Source organism: Lichenostomus cassidix, chromosome 10, assembly GCF_008360975.1.
Source record: "Lichenostomus cassidix isolate B80296 chromosome 10, HeHo_3.0, whole genome shotgun sequence".
NCBI classification, from domain to species: Eukaryota; Metazoa; Chordata; class Aves; order Passeriformes; family Meliphagidae; genus Lichenostomus; species Lichenostomus cassidix.
In genome coordinates, this window is record NC_139491.1 from 8,401,801 (window position 1) to 8,415,702 (window position 13,902).

General features: G+C 43.0%; 1 protein-coding gene across 1 annotated transcript; it reads right to left on the minus strand.

Moving 5' to 3' along the window:
* Nucleotides 1-5,006: 5,006 nt before the first annotated feature.
* MESD (mesoderm development LRP chaperone) lies at nt 5,007-13,351 on the minus strand. Its single transcript, XM_085070482.1, has 3 exons — nt 13,114-13,351; nt 8,996-9,228; nt 5,007-8,263 (listed from the first exon to the last, which is right to left on the minus strand). Exons 1-3 carry the CDS (start codon nt 13,273-13,275, stop codon nt 7,999-8,001), a joined length of 660 nt encoding a protein of 219 aa, XP_084926608.1. The 5' UTR covers nt 13,276-13,351; the 3' UTR covers nt 5,007-7,998.
* Nucleotides 13,352-13,902: the final 551 nt, after the last annotated feature.

Here is a 13,902-nt window from a genome sequence, read left to right on the forward strand (position 1 = left end):
GGCAGCAAAGCTTTGTGCCACAGGATTCCTGTCAAACCTCTGACTGCTGTAGCAATTGCACACTCTGACTAGTGAATGCCCTGAGTGCTTCTCTGCCCATCCTGCACTGACCTGCAGGGACTCTCTCTGTAAGGCTTTATCACTGCAGATGTTTCCATGTTTGCCAACACGGTTGCCATTGGTGGAGTGGGGGTTTTGTGATTGCATTTTGTTTGTTTGTCTCTTTGTTTGTTTGGATGTTTGGGTTTTGTTGCCTCTGTTCAAATGCTTGTTTTACCTGTCGCCGAAACAGCTGGTCCTTTTTCGGAGTTAGATGTTTGTACATTTTCTTAGAGACTTTCCAATGAAAAAAGATATATTTTCTATTAATTTATTACAATGGCACTAAGACAACTAAATTGCAGACATATGAAGCATTTTTACTGGAGTTGAGCATTGTCCAGGTTGTTAAGGAGGTTGGCAATGTGTCTTTTCTGATAATCTGCTTTGCACTTGAAAGCTCTCTATGTCCACAGACCGTGGTGGTGCATTGACTGTCTGGTTTATGATGACAAGAGCTCTTGGGACGTTGTTTCCAAAAGATTGTGGCTTACAACTGAAATAACACGTAGTTGTTTGGAGTACACAATGTTTATCACAATAAATATTCAGTGCAAATTTCTTATTTTATTTTTGTCTCCCTACTTCTTTCAAAAGACAAAACCTAGGGGAACAAGCAGCTCCTGGGTGCATTTGCTGGCCAGACCACAGCACATTTCAGTGCCTGTCCAGTCCCAGCTGCAGGATCTGAGAGAGAGAGCCAGGAAGGGGATGGGAATGGGGATATTGCAGAGGGCAGCCAGGGGACAACCTGTGTTTGGGGCAGGTGGGGACTGTTGGATCACAGGAAACTGGAAATGCACCCTGCCCACTCGAGGGGCTCAAAGAGAGGTGTGAAGAGGTTCCCCCCAGCTCACCTCCTGCCAGCACACAGGCAGACATCACTGCTGTGCCATTGCTGCTCTGTGTGTGTGTATTTGGGACTAGGGAGGGGGTGAGTGGATCTGTTACCTAAGACTGAAAACCATAAAAGTATAACACATTTTAATATGTGTAATAAAATACATTTTAATATGTTTAACAAAATATATTTTAATATTTAGATTATCTATTATAAAGGTAATATAAATTATTAAAAGGATGTTACAGACTAGAAGAGAATGGAATCGTTTAACTTGGAAAAGACCTCTCAGGTCATTGAGTAGAACAGCCATAACCAAGCATTCCAAAGTCCACTGCTAAACCATGTCCAGAAATGCCACATTATAATATACTATAATGTATTTTAGACATATGATATCAATATAATCAATATATCATAATATAATAAAGAATTATATTTATATTATATTATATTATAGTTTATTATAGTTTATTATATTATATTATATTATAGTTTATTATATTTTGTTATATTTTATTATATTTTATTATATTATTTATTATTAATTTTTCACTGGCCCAGGCCGTTCCCCGTCCGCGCGCGCCCTCTCGTGGCCGCGCCCGGGCTCGCTCCCGTCGGCTCCCAGCGCCTCCTCCTGCCGGCACTGCCAGGATATTCCTGCCGAGAGCCACACTCTGAGTCTTTCCTGGGCAACAGGGGCCAAACTGAGCTGTCACAGCTTCTGCTCCCAGCTCCCTCCGCTGCTTCACAGAGCTTTGATTCTCCCCAGTCCTCTGGACCGCAGCAAACAGGTTACCTGTGTCCCCAGATTAAGTGTTTTTATCACTTGCAGAGTTTCAGAGCAGCCAGTCCATCACCTCCAGCAGAAGCTGAAGCCACTGGGAAGTGTCCGGGCTTTTGGCCCTGGAAGAGCGATCCCAGCAATGTCTGAGGGACTGTTCTGCCATCCCACCTTGTGACCAGAGAGGGGGAAGGGATGTGTACAAACCACCACTGCAGCCACACCCTTCCTTCTTCTTGCATGGCTTCTTCAAAAACACCTTCAGAAGCTCCTCCCTGTGGTGACCCTCAGCCATGGAGCTGAACCCAGCACGTACACTGTAAAACCTTCAAAACAAAACACCAGGGAGAGCCCCAGCACTTTGCAAACAGATCAGTTTGCAATTACTCAGTGTGAGGCTCAGCTGGAGTGTCTCAGCACTATCAGGACATGGTAAGGGAACAGGACAGCATTCAACAGGAAATTGCTCGGGAGGAAGCCCCCTAACAAATTAGTTTCTCTCCTCCTTTGCCAGAGGGTGTAATGTGAGACTACAATGAAATTACCAGCACCACCTTAACCTCATCTCCTCTCCTACTGTGCTCGTGTAGGATGAGTAGTGCAGGATAATGTTACTCGAAGCACAGATAGCTCACCTGAAAGCAAACCTGTCAGTTGATAGCAACACCTAAGGAAATTAATGCAGCTGCTTTGACTTTTATTTCTGCTTTCCTTTAGAGCAGCTCCAGTATTCAGCTGGTACAGCAACATCTCTTGAACATGGTCTGCTCTCATTACGAATCTGAAGTTGATTTCCTCATCCCAGAAAGTGAGACTGTCCTGCCTAATCACTACTGACAGAAATAACAATGTGGCTGAAATACATTTCAGACCCTAAGTTGGGTTATCTGAGAACTGAGCAATATGGCTTAAATGGGGATGTGATGTGGGAACAGAGGTTGGGAGGAGTGGTGGTAAAATGGAAAGCAGTCTTTCCCTCATTAGGTTACACAGCTCATTAGTTCACAACAAACTAGCTGGCACCCACATTAAAGCCAAGAAAGTTGTTTTTTTTCAAAATCTTGTGCTCAACTGCTGCCTTAAATGCCAAAGCATTTGCATGTCTGTGCTTCCATTAAGCTCCCTGGCAACTCCATCCTATTATAAGTGCAATTATCTAAAGTCCACACAGTGATTAACAGGCTGTACAGCAGCTGACTATCAAGGGCTGGCAAGTCACAGGGTATGGCTGTGGACACAATTGGCAGGATGAATAATAAAACACTCATATAAAAGTCTAATGTAATTTCAAATATGCACTATTTTGGATACTTCTGAAATATTTTAGATGAGGGGATGAAAACTGACTCATTTCCAATTTTTTTGCAAAAGAAGTTGAATGAAATGGAGTTGCACTAAGGACAAATTAAAGAAAAAGTAAATATATAAGATGGCCTGCAGCCATGATTCTCAAAAATAATAGCAATTATCACATAAATACACCTATTAAACCTCTTTGCTTATTTCTTTATTGACTCAGCAGGTGCTCAACCATGACCTTGTTTTCAATACACCCTTGCATTATTCCTGTGTAATTCAGCCTTCCTCACTCCAGAGAAAACTTTATGTAAGTTACAGCAAGATCCAGCTCACTTCATGGTGCTGCTCAGTCCTCCCACCTTGCAAGTAAATTCCAGGGCTCTGCTGCTCACCTCCTTCCAAAGCACACAGACAGAGCCCTGATGACATGTAACTCTGCCACCAATTAAGGCAGCCGAACTAATTTAAATATTAATGATTTAATGAGTGCCCAATTCTCTGGTCAGTGCTTCCCACAGCAGTCCAGCCTCTGTTCAGACACAGCTGATAATTACCTTTAAAAGCAGCAGATGTTATAGGCAGTAAAGATGAGCCCACAGCTTTTTTGGAGTATCAATAAATTACCTAAGGGGAAAAAAAGTTTTGGTTATAAACTCAATGAATTACAGCATTCCAGCCACTCTTCTGTAAGAAAAATGAGGATGTCTTGTGTCCCACTGCAAGAGACACAGCAATTCTGGAGTAAGAAAGAAAAAAGTTTGTTTCTGAGAAGTCAATGCCTTTGCCAGTAGGATGGGGAAGAGGCTGAAGCTCCTTTAACTGTCCCATTTTTCCCTCCCAAAATACTAATGCCTATGTAATAATAATAAATACATATAATACTAATTAAAAACAATTATTACTATTACTGTTAATTTAAATGAGGGTGAACAAATCTGGTTTTCATATCACAACCAATTGATATAATGCCACTGATAACCCAGCCAGTATTGATATTGGTCTGTTAAGTAGCATCACAGGGGAAAGCAACAAAGCATTTAGCAGCTTTCCTTGGCTAAAGCCTGGAACTGTGCAAAGCTTGATTGTTGTGTGTCACAGCAGCTTTTTAAATGCTAATCAAAAATGGCTCTGCACAGAGCTCTTCTGCTTCAGAGCCACTGTGTGTCCAACCTGACTGCTGCAGGAGAAAAATACCATCATCCAAAAACCCAAGTGGAGTGGTTTTCCTTCTTGAATCCAAGCAGCTCCAGCCCTCCTGGCAATTTGACACTACCTGAATACAGCAGGGTTTGTTCTGTTAAAGGGCACAGTATAAAAGATAGAAAATAGTGATATTCAAAAATAGTTTATTTTATCCCAGAGTAAGAATTATCAAACAGAAGGGTATCAGTGGACCTCACAGGAAGGCATTCTTAATAAAGAAAACATGAGAGTACCAATGAATTAGGCATTTAAAAAACAGGCATCCCCACTATTCAGGCACAGATTCTTTGAATTTCTATAAATGTCTGATGCAAATAATAAAAAAAAAAAAAAACCTCTGGAAAAGACAATGTTACTTCCTGAATAAAAAAGGAAATGAGCCAGAGATAAAAGAATGGAAATAATTTCTAAGCCTTACCATAAACCCCTCGAGAACAGTGGCCAAATATCAGATAAAAGTAGGCTGTTCCGTATCTTTACAAAATGGTGTTTAAATTTATGATTTCCTTTTTGGGACAAAACTGAAAGAGTTCAGGAACAGTGACAGGAATGCAGATTCTCTTGGAAGTCAAGGCTGACCTGACTGTTTAGAGAAACAGTTTGACCCCTCTAAGTCAAGATCAGAAATCCTGTTGCAGTTTGTATCATAACAGCTTAAAGAAAACAAAATCAACAAATTCCCTGAATCAACAAAACCCAGAATATTTTTTCCAGTATTTTATTACATAAAAAGTTGATTGTCCATTGGAAATTTTTCACAAAGTGCAACCACATCCTGTGTAGTATCAATGACAAACTGTTTATTCTGAGTAGGACAGCTGGGTTAAAAATTTAGCAGTAGCTCAGAAAAATTAGTTATAGCACTAGAACAGAGAAACCACTAAGCTGAGAGGAGAAAGGCAGCAGATGTTTCGCTGTCATGAAAACAAATGATTTTCCACGTACCTCTGTACAGAACTGGAAAAAAAAGGGAAATAGTAGAAGCTATAATTACCACCCTACTTGTTGAAATTAGTTTTAAAGGAGGCATCTGAATGTCCTGTAAGTGGAGCCAAAATACCTGTTCTCTAAAGTCTGATAAGCCTCCAATGAAAAAAATCAATCTTTTGAGGTATTCATAGACCATAAGTGACCTTACATAACTTTTTGAGGATATTTAGTTCGATATATGCATATATTTACATGTGTGATAGGGTTTGAGCTTCTTAAATGATCACCAAACATTTGGTTAAGTAACACTGTCCCAGGACAAGTGCAACTGTCCCAAAGACTTTACCGGTGAAAAAAAGGCAATTCAAGTTACTCTTGAGTACTGAACTGCAATAGCAGAGAGAGACTGGCTGGGGTAAAGCAGATCCTGCCAGACTGCCACATTACACTTACTGGTATATTTCAGTATTTGTCGTGTGTAAAGCACGAAAAAGGGAGAAGAAAAATGGGAGACAAAAGAAATCAACATGAAGGCAGCATTTTGTGGTTTATAGCAAAAAGCAACTGCCAGGTCATCACATAGATTAAAAACCTAAAAAAACACCCCAGCCAACCAAACAAGAAAAACCCCCAAACAATTTGAAATTCGAATAAGCTATATGGCACAAGACATACCTGCATTTGGCATAGGCAATTGACTCAGAAATAACCAAACAAAAAAAACCTGATCCATTGGCTGGTTCAATTTCAACAAAGCTCCTTTTAACTATAAAGGGGAAAAATCCAATCTACTGTAAATACAGATTTTGAAAGATTGAGGTATCTATACTCAAAAGCTGGGCTACAGCTATAGTGTAGTAATTGTTTCTCCAACAGTCTCAAACCCAATTTGATCAAAAACGAAATAACAACATTAGGAGAAATACAAAACTGCACTTCCATGTGTTTCTGATCAAAATATGAATTGTCATCTCTATACCATAATTTGTGAAAAGCCAAAACTCATTAATATTTCATTTTTATAGTTTTGTCTTCCCTTGAGATGAGAAGCAATATTGTTTACAAAAGGTGGTGCAAACCCAGAATATGTGACCAAATGATAAATTAGTTACAGACAAGAATTGGAGTGCACACCTCAACTATCCAAGTATCTACTGAGACTCTTCTCAACTCCACTGCACATCTGGATTAGTAGTGAAATATAAAAACTAATAGTTAATCCTGAAGAAACAAATTTTAATTTTCCACTCAAACAGGTACAGACAGACCTGTTTAATGAAGTGCAACTGCAAAGGTTTCTTTAATCCTAAATTCATACAAATATTATTAAAATTAAATAAAATGAATCAACTGGAACCTTCATCAACATCACTGAGTCCTTACATACAGAAACCAAAGCTTAGCTAGTCTGCCTCTTGAATACATAATCAAATGCAGAACTATTTAAAAGGTTTTACTACTCTGCGAAACAGTGAGTTTAGTGAGGTTTTTTATTTTAGACCAAGGACTCAGTCACAATTTTGTACTTTTGATACCCAAGTATTCCACAAGATCAACCATTATGGTTCAATTAGGACCTTTTATCCAAAACACTTGGATTGTAGCACCTTAAAGAAAAAGTAACACCTTCCCAGTATTGAATGAAGACAGTTAACACTGTGCTCATCCTCTGCAAAATGATGTGGACCACACTACTTGGTGCATTTAGTCCCTAACTGGTAGTAAGGCAGAAGGGAAACAATTCTAAGCAATGCATTTGACTGAATACAATCCCAGTAATAATAAAACTTCCCCAGTTATACAAAATCTTTGCTCCCATACATCCAACTCCATGGTATTCAAATCAAATGGTCATTTACAATCAACCACGTCAGTCAGGAATCTGTACCAAGAAAAGAAAACCACCAAAATCTGGTTATTAAGCATCAGTGAGTGATATGTCTAACTCAAAGTTTAACTGTGCTTTTTCAAATATTTAAACAAACCATTCAATCAGTAAACCAAATTAACTTCAGAGTTAAAGCTAATCCTTCCAGCTCACTGCCTGGGTAACGGGGCACATGGAACATCTGCTTCCACAGGCACAGTCCTTCAGCAGCAGGAGCAACCTGAATGCCCTGGATTCATCTTCTCTTTTCACCCTGACACTGCTTGTCAGGTGCTGTGATTCTATTCACTTCTGAAGGGCACAGAGAGTCCTTCCTGTACACATCTGGAGTGCATTAGCTGAGTACCCACCTAGCTTCCCTCACACTCCTAAGCACTGCCAGAGATTTCTTGGGACAGAACAGATTGACTTTATTTTAAAGAAACAGGCAGCCTAACCAAGCATGTCCTAAACCCTGTCATTTCAGGCATCTTTGGCCACTATTCTTTGCAACTTTGGGCAGTTTTATGCCAACTGTGTCAATCAAGCCATCTTCCAAGAGAATCTTTTCACACTGCACTTGCCTCTCTGACAGCAGCTGTAAATCAATGATTTGCACACCCAAGATGGACACAGCTACTATAGATGAACATCAGTGTATTCTGAGACCATGATTCTTTCTTTTCCACTTAAATTAAGCCCGTGATGTTAGACACACAGATTTGTATGCTAATTTTAAACAACAACAAAAGCATAAAAAAAATTACAAACTAAAGCAGACAATTGCTGGCATGAAGCATTACCTTTCCTGTAACTAAACAAACGGCCAACAGCAATCAGTAAACTGGTGAATTTCAACACAAATTTAAACCTCAGTAGTCTCTGCTTCCTTCCTCCCCACCCCACCAAAGCCAGGACTCATCAGATTCCCTTCAAGGAGCAGCAGAGCAGGATTCAGTCTGGGTACCATGGCTGTCATAGCTCCTCTCTCTGGGTGGTTGCTCGGTTGTCCTCTTTGACACCATTTGATTTCTTCTCTGTGTCTTTTTTCTTCTTTGCTTTTTCAGGTTTCGTTTTATTTTTCACTTTCTCACTTCCATCTGCTCCTTTGCCAGGATAAACCTGACCTTCCAGAGTAACATCTGCACACCTTTCCTGATTTATCAAGAAGTCTTTGATCTCCCAGGCGTAGCCACCATCCCGCAGCATAAAGATAGCCCGATTGGAGCCAACAATAAACCTAGAGGAAAAAAATGTATTTTTTTCAGTTAACTCTGTGCTTTTCAAACACTCCAGCATTTGCTCAGAGAGCCTCCATGACTGAGGCATGTTTAAGAGCAAGAAGCTGGTGGTGTTGTTGCCTGGGGATAGGGACAAGAAAACAAACCTTATAAGATGTTTCAGAATAAAATATATGAAGTATATAAATAAGTAAGGAAATAAGAATAAGGAAACAAATGAAGAACTAATTTGGCACTATGTAAAATCCACTAATGAGTATTAAATGTGCTTTGTACACTTATTGTAACCCTTCTCAGCCTCAATGCAAGAGTGCAACATTCTTCTGTTTCAAAATAATGCTCTCTCTGGGAGAGAAAAAAAGTCACATTTTTTAGCCAGGCGAACAAAAAGCCTTTGTGGTGAGAAGCCTTCAGAGTGTGATGTTTTCCATCAAGCACATAAAGGCAAACTCCTGCAGCTAGAACTGATAAATAGCTGAAACACAGTGAGATAAAAAGAATCTGGGCTATACATGGTGCATAAGCCCTGAAGAGATTTCTGCACCACACCACAAGTTTTGTACTGTGACTTGAAACAAAATGGCATATGAACTGTTACAGAAACAGAGAAATAGTAATGGATGATGGAGCTGGGGAATGGCTAAAGATGAACAGTTGAAAAGGTTTTCAGGAAGAAAGAAAGGGTTCTGCAAGGCAGATAAAGAACTTTATCCTTGTGCAGAACAGCTCACCTTTGCACATCATAGTTTGCATTGAAGAGACTGCCCTGCCACAAGCTGGTGATTTCCTCTGTCTCCTTTTCTGTGGGATTTCCCGACACTGTGACAAACATCATCAAAGTCTTCCCCTTTTTTGTCAGCTTCAGGATGCTTTCAGGCTTGCCCGGATCAATTTTTGAGAAATCTATTGGTGCTGGAGGCCTCTTGTGTTCAGGGAGATCTCCCTCTTCAATGTCATCATCTTTCTGTTTTGAAAAGAATAAGGAAGCTTTAAACTCAACTGTTCCACAATTTTTTTGGGGGAGGGTGGGGAGCTAATTTCTCTTTGTTTAGAGAACAATTGTGCTTTGATGTAATATTTCTTAGTTGAATGATGGAGATTGTGAAAAGAAATCCTGACTGTTGTTTCAAGATCCTTCACCAAGAGTGCTCTTTCAGCTTATAACCCTCCCCTCAAAATGATGCACATTTTCATTCTGACAAGTAGAATCTCAGTTTATCACATACTGAGAAGTATTTCAGCCTTAAGGCTAATTCAATACAATTCCACCTAGGAAACTTTTTTTTTCCCTTCAGTTTCATAAAAACATATTAAGTGTGCAAGATGAAATGCAAAAGTTGCAATAAAAGCCTCATATACACATATATAAAAAATCATTTATCTGCTATTGCTTTCAGAGGTCAAAACTCACTTCTGGAAATCATGTGATTGCTTGAGAATGTAAGTTTCCTTACTTTGTGTCTTTAAACAGTTAAACCCACAAGAATTCAGATTTTCAATGCTTATACCACAGACAGACTTTGATTAAAGGTTTCATGACTTTTCTAATGCACAGATGCAGCTCACATTCTGACAACATAATCACCCAGAGTAAATCAATCCTACAAAAAAGAAAAAAAAAAAAAAAACCTCTTGATGCCTCTGCTGAGACTGACAGCCATTTAAATATTTGGAAAGGCACAATTCAAACTGCTGCCCTTAAAACATTTCACAACTGTGAACTGAATATGGTGACAACTTACATTAAGCCAGAACTTGGTCTCTGAAACAGTGCTGGTATCACAGAATTAAGAAGTTAAAAAACAGAACAAAAAACCACAGAAGTCTTACACTGGCATCCACCCAAGCACTGCTAAATGAGCAGGAATTAAGGCAGATATTTTAGGTGGTGTTGTGACTTCAAAGATGCATCACTCTATTTCAGGAACACGAACTGTAGCAACAGCTAAAGTTATTCTCCTTCAGAAGCCTCAAAGGTCAGGAGCTGAGCTTGATTTCTACATCTCAGAATGCATTAACAGCATGCTCTTACCACACCCATGGAGTATCCCATACCCCTCAAAGCCCCACTTGTTCTATAGAAGTGACCCATGTTCTTTCAATTCTGACAAGAGAGTTGAAAGTTTAGGTACCACAGAGGAGAAGCTGTAGGGGCCTTAGATTTTATCCTTTCTTTCCTTACTAATTGTGTCTCTGTTTCAATTTTGCAAGTCTGAAACACTCTTTAGTTCACATGCCTTGAAATTTCTATAATAAGTGAAGTGGGAGGAAAGGAGAGGCCAAGGAAAGTCCCTGATCTCACTTAGTGGGAACATGACTACCTTAGAGGAAGTTGGAAAATACTCAGATTGACAAAGTATAGTGAAAATAAAAAAATCTCATGTGATTGACTGAAAAACATGTCTCAGAATTAAAAGCCAACTGAACCTTAATTTACTCTGGTTTGACTAGCACAAAGCCAGCTTATTTCAGAGTTTTGAAAGAGAAAGGCAGAAATAAACATTTCCAAATACTCTGTATGAAATAGAAACTGACATTGGATCTAGTGACAATACAAGCTGCTAACACGGATTACCTATTTTTCCCTTAACTATTCAACTAAATGCTCCTGAAGTTGTATTGTTGCAGTTTGAATGGGAGTATTATAAAGAGATGTCAAAAGCTCCCCTACGTGGCATTTCTTTTCTTGATTCCATACAAACTACCATGCAGTTGTGTTTAAAGCATCTAAAAAGTAAAAAACTGAAGGTAAAGTGTAAGCCTTTGCTTTGAAAAGTCTAGCAGACTCACTCACTTGAACAGTAATATGAGGTTCCAGAGGGAAAGCTTTACACAGACACAGGAAAAACTACATATTCCTTCCCTTGCTCCTCCCCTCAGTCCCATTCTCACAAATTTCTCACAATTGGCCTGCATTTTTATTTTTAAAATTAGCACCAAGTGTCACTTAATTCCTTTGCCTATGCAACGATCAGAGTCAAGCCTGAGAAACCCTGAGCTTGTGACAGTAATGAATATTTAAAGCACATGCCATTTCAGTAACAAAGAGGCCTCCAGCCCAGATTCTCAGTTCCATGTCCAGCTCCCCAGGACCTGAGGCTTCTGGAGAGTGCCTTTCCTTGAGGAAAATCCCTTGGTGGCTTCCTTCAGCTCCAGTTGTGCAACTGAAGCACCTCTGCCTCTTCTCCCTGTTGCCCATCCTCGTTTTCCAGCAGATCACTCTCCCAGATCACCAGGCAGTCATGCACATGGTGCAAGGGGCAGCAGAGGTGGCTGCTCCTGCTGGGAAAGCTGCTGGAGCCACAGACTCAGCCTTGTCGCCATGCTCCAATGCTTTTAAACGAATTGCCAGGGAAATAAAAAATTATTTGGAGTAATTTCATTCAGTTGAAAGTAATGACATTTGATTCTGTACAGATCTATGCCCTGTGCCCCTCATTCCCAGGCATAATTCCTGCTCTCACCCAAATTCACAGTGGCCCCTTTGTTTCTCAGCCCACTCCAAGTGCACTCATGCCCTTTCTTCTCCTCCACCCTCCAGCCACCAAGCCCTCCAGCCTTTCATGTTCCTGACTCCCACCAGGCAAAATGCCATGCAGCTGACCATCCCAGAGACTGAACAGCCCTGAATTGTTGAGTCCTGCCTCAGTCCCTGCTCTGCTCCATGTGCCTCTCCTCAGTGACACCAACAAGCCCAGCAGTGTCTCCTCAGCTGCTCTGCCACATCTGCACACAGCTGCATTTGTGCAGCACATGGTGACCCACAGCAGGGACCTGCTCCACCTGAAAAGGAAAAAACCTCAAAGATTTTTTTCCTACAAGGCCAAATTTCGTTCAAATTGGGCAATATTATCACTTAAGCCCTGATATTTTTAGCAGCTGCACCTACTGGGTCCTTGGCTGATACCAAGAAAAGTGAACTTCAACCTCTTTACTGATTTAGATAAAATTTTAACTCAATTTTCTAAGAACCTCCCTTCCTAAAGGGATATATGCAGTAACAATCCATGGGATGAACAAGTCCATAACCTGCCAACCAGGACCAAGGCAGACATCCACACTTCTCCTCACTTTACCTATAATTTACATATAAAACACACTTTTCCATCTTGACTTACAGCTGTAACTGGTGTTACATAAAGTAGAAGTTTTCACTCTATTAATTCCTTCAGGGTTTTCAGCAAATTATTCCAGGGAAAAACCTCTCGGGATAGAATAAATGACAGTGAGCAGTGTTCTGGCATTCACCAGAAGATGATGGGACACAAAATAGTGGAAAGAACCGAACAGTGGCATGACAACCACATGGAGAAGAGAGTGATGGGAAACCGCCAAGGAAAGTTAAGGCAGCGTGCTGATAAGGATGGAGGCGATGAGAGGGAGCTGGAATTAGAAGTTGTTACTATGAGGGAAGATAGGAAAAAAAACACTAAACCAAAACAACAACGTATCTACTGTGTGAACGTGAAATCAATATTCCTCCTGGTATCCATCCCTCAGTCACAAAATGTGTATCTGTGAATATTTTGGAAAAAACCAGACATTTCAGCCAGAGGAGGCTGCTGGAGGCACCAAGCGCCTGGCTGGGCGCTGGGCTGGCTGAAGGCCGCTCGCCCCGACTCTGAAACCCCCACACACGGACCCAGAGCCGCGGAGGAAGGAACCCGGCACCGACCGCCCTCCGCCGGGCTCGGGGATCCCTCCCGCCCGGTCCCGACCAGGCCCGGGGCTGCCGCTCCTCGCCAGAGCCGGGCAGAGCGGCCGAGCCCCGCGGAGCTGCCCCGGCCCGGCCCGGCAGCCCCGCCGCTCCCTCCGCGTGCTGCGGTCACACCGCCGGCCCCTCCCGCACCTCCCACTGCTCCAGCAGCCGCGCCATGTCCGCGTCGTTGTAGTCGCGAATGTCCTTCTTCTTGGGCGGCCCGTCCCGCCGCTTGCCCTCGGTGCCGCCGGCCGCCGCGCTCACACACAGCGCCAGCAGCGCCAGCAGCGCCCAGCCCGCGGCCGCCGCCATCTTCTGCCGCTTCGGGAAGGCGGCCGGGCCGCTCAGGGGCGGGGCAGGAGGAGCCGTGCGGCCGGCGGGGCGGGACGGAGCGGGAGGAGGAGGAGCTGGGAGGGCAGCAGGAGGAGCTGGGAGGGCAGCAGGAGGAGCTGGGAGGGCAGCAGGAGGAGCTGGGAGGGCAGCGGGGAGGCAGGAGGAGCTGGGAGGGCAGCGGGGCGGGAGCAGGAGCTGGAGGGGCGGTACGGCCGGGCTGAGAGGAGGAGCCGAGAGGGCAGCGGGGCGGGTCGCGCCGGGCAGGGAGGAAGAGCTGGACGGGCGGCTGGACAGGCCGGGAGGAGGAGCTGGAAGGGCAGCGGGCCGGGCCGGGCCGGGAAAAGGAGCTGGGAAAGCAGCGGGGCGGGAGGAGGAGCTGGGAAAGCAGAGGGGCAGGACGGGCCGGGAGGAGGAGCTGGGAGAGCAGCAGGCCGGGCTGGGCCGGAGCGGCCGGGAGGAGGCAGAGGCCGGCTGGCCTGCGGGCGGATCCCCAGAGCTGCCGGGGCTGACGGGCACTGCCGGCTCCCCCCGCCGCCTGGCCCCGCTTAAAGCCCCGCTCGAACCTTTGCTCGAAGCCCCGCTCAAGCCCCGCTGGCAGTCCCTCTC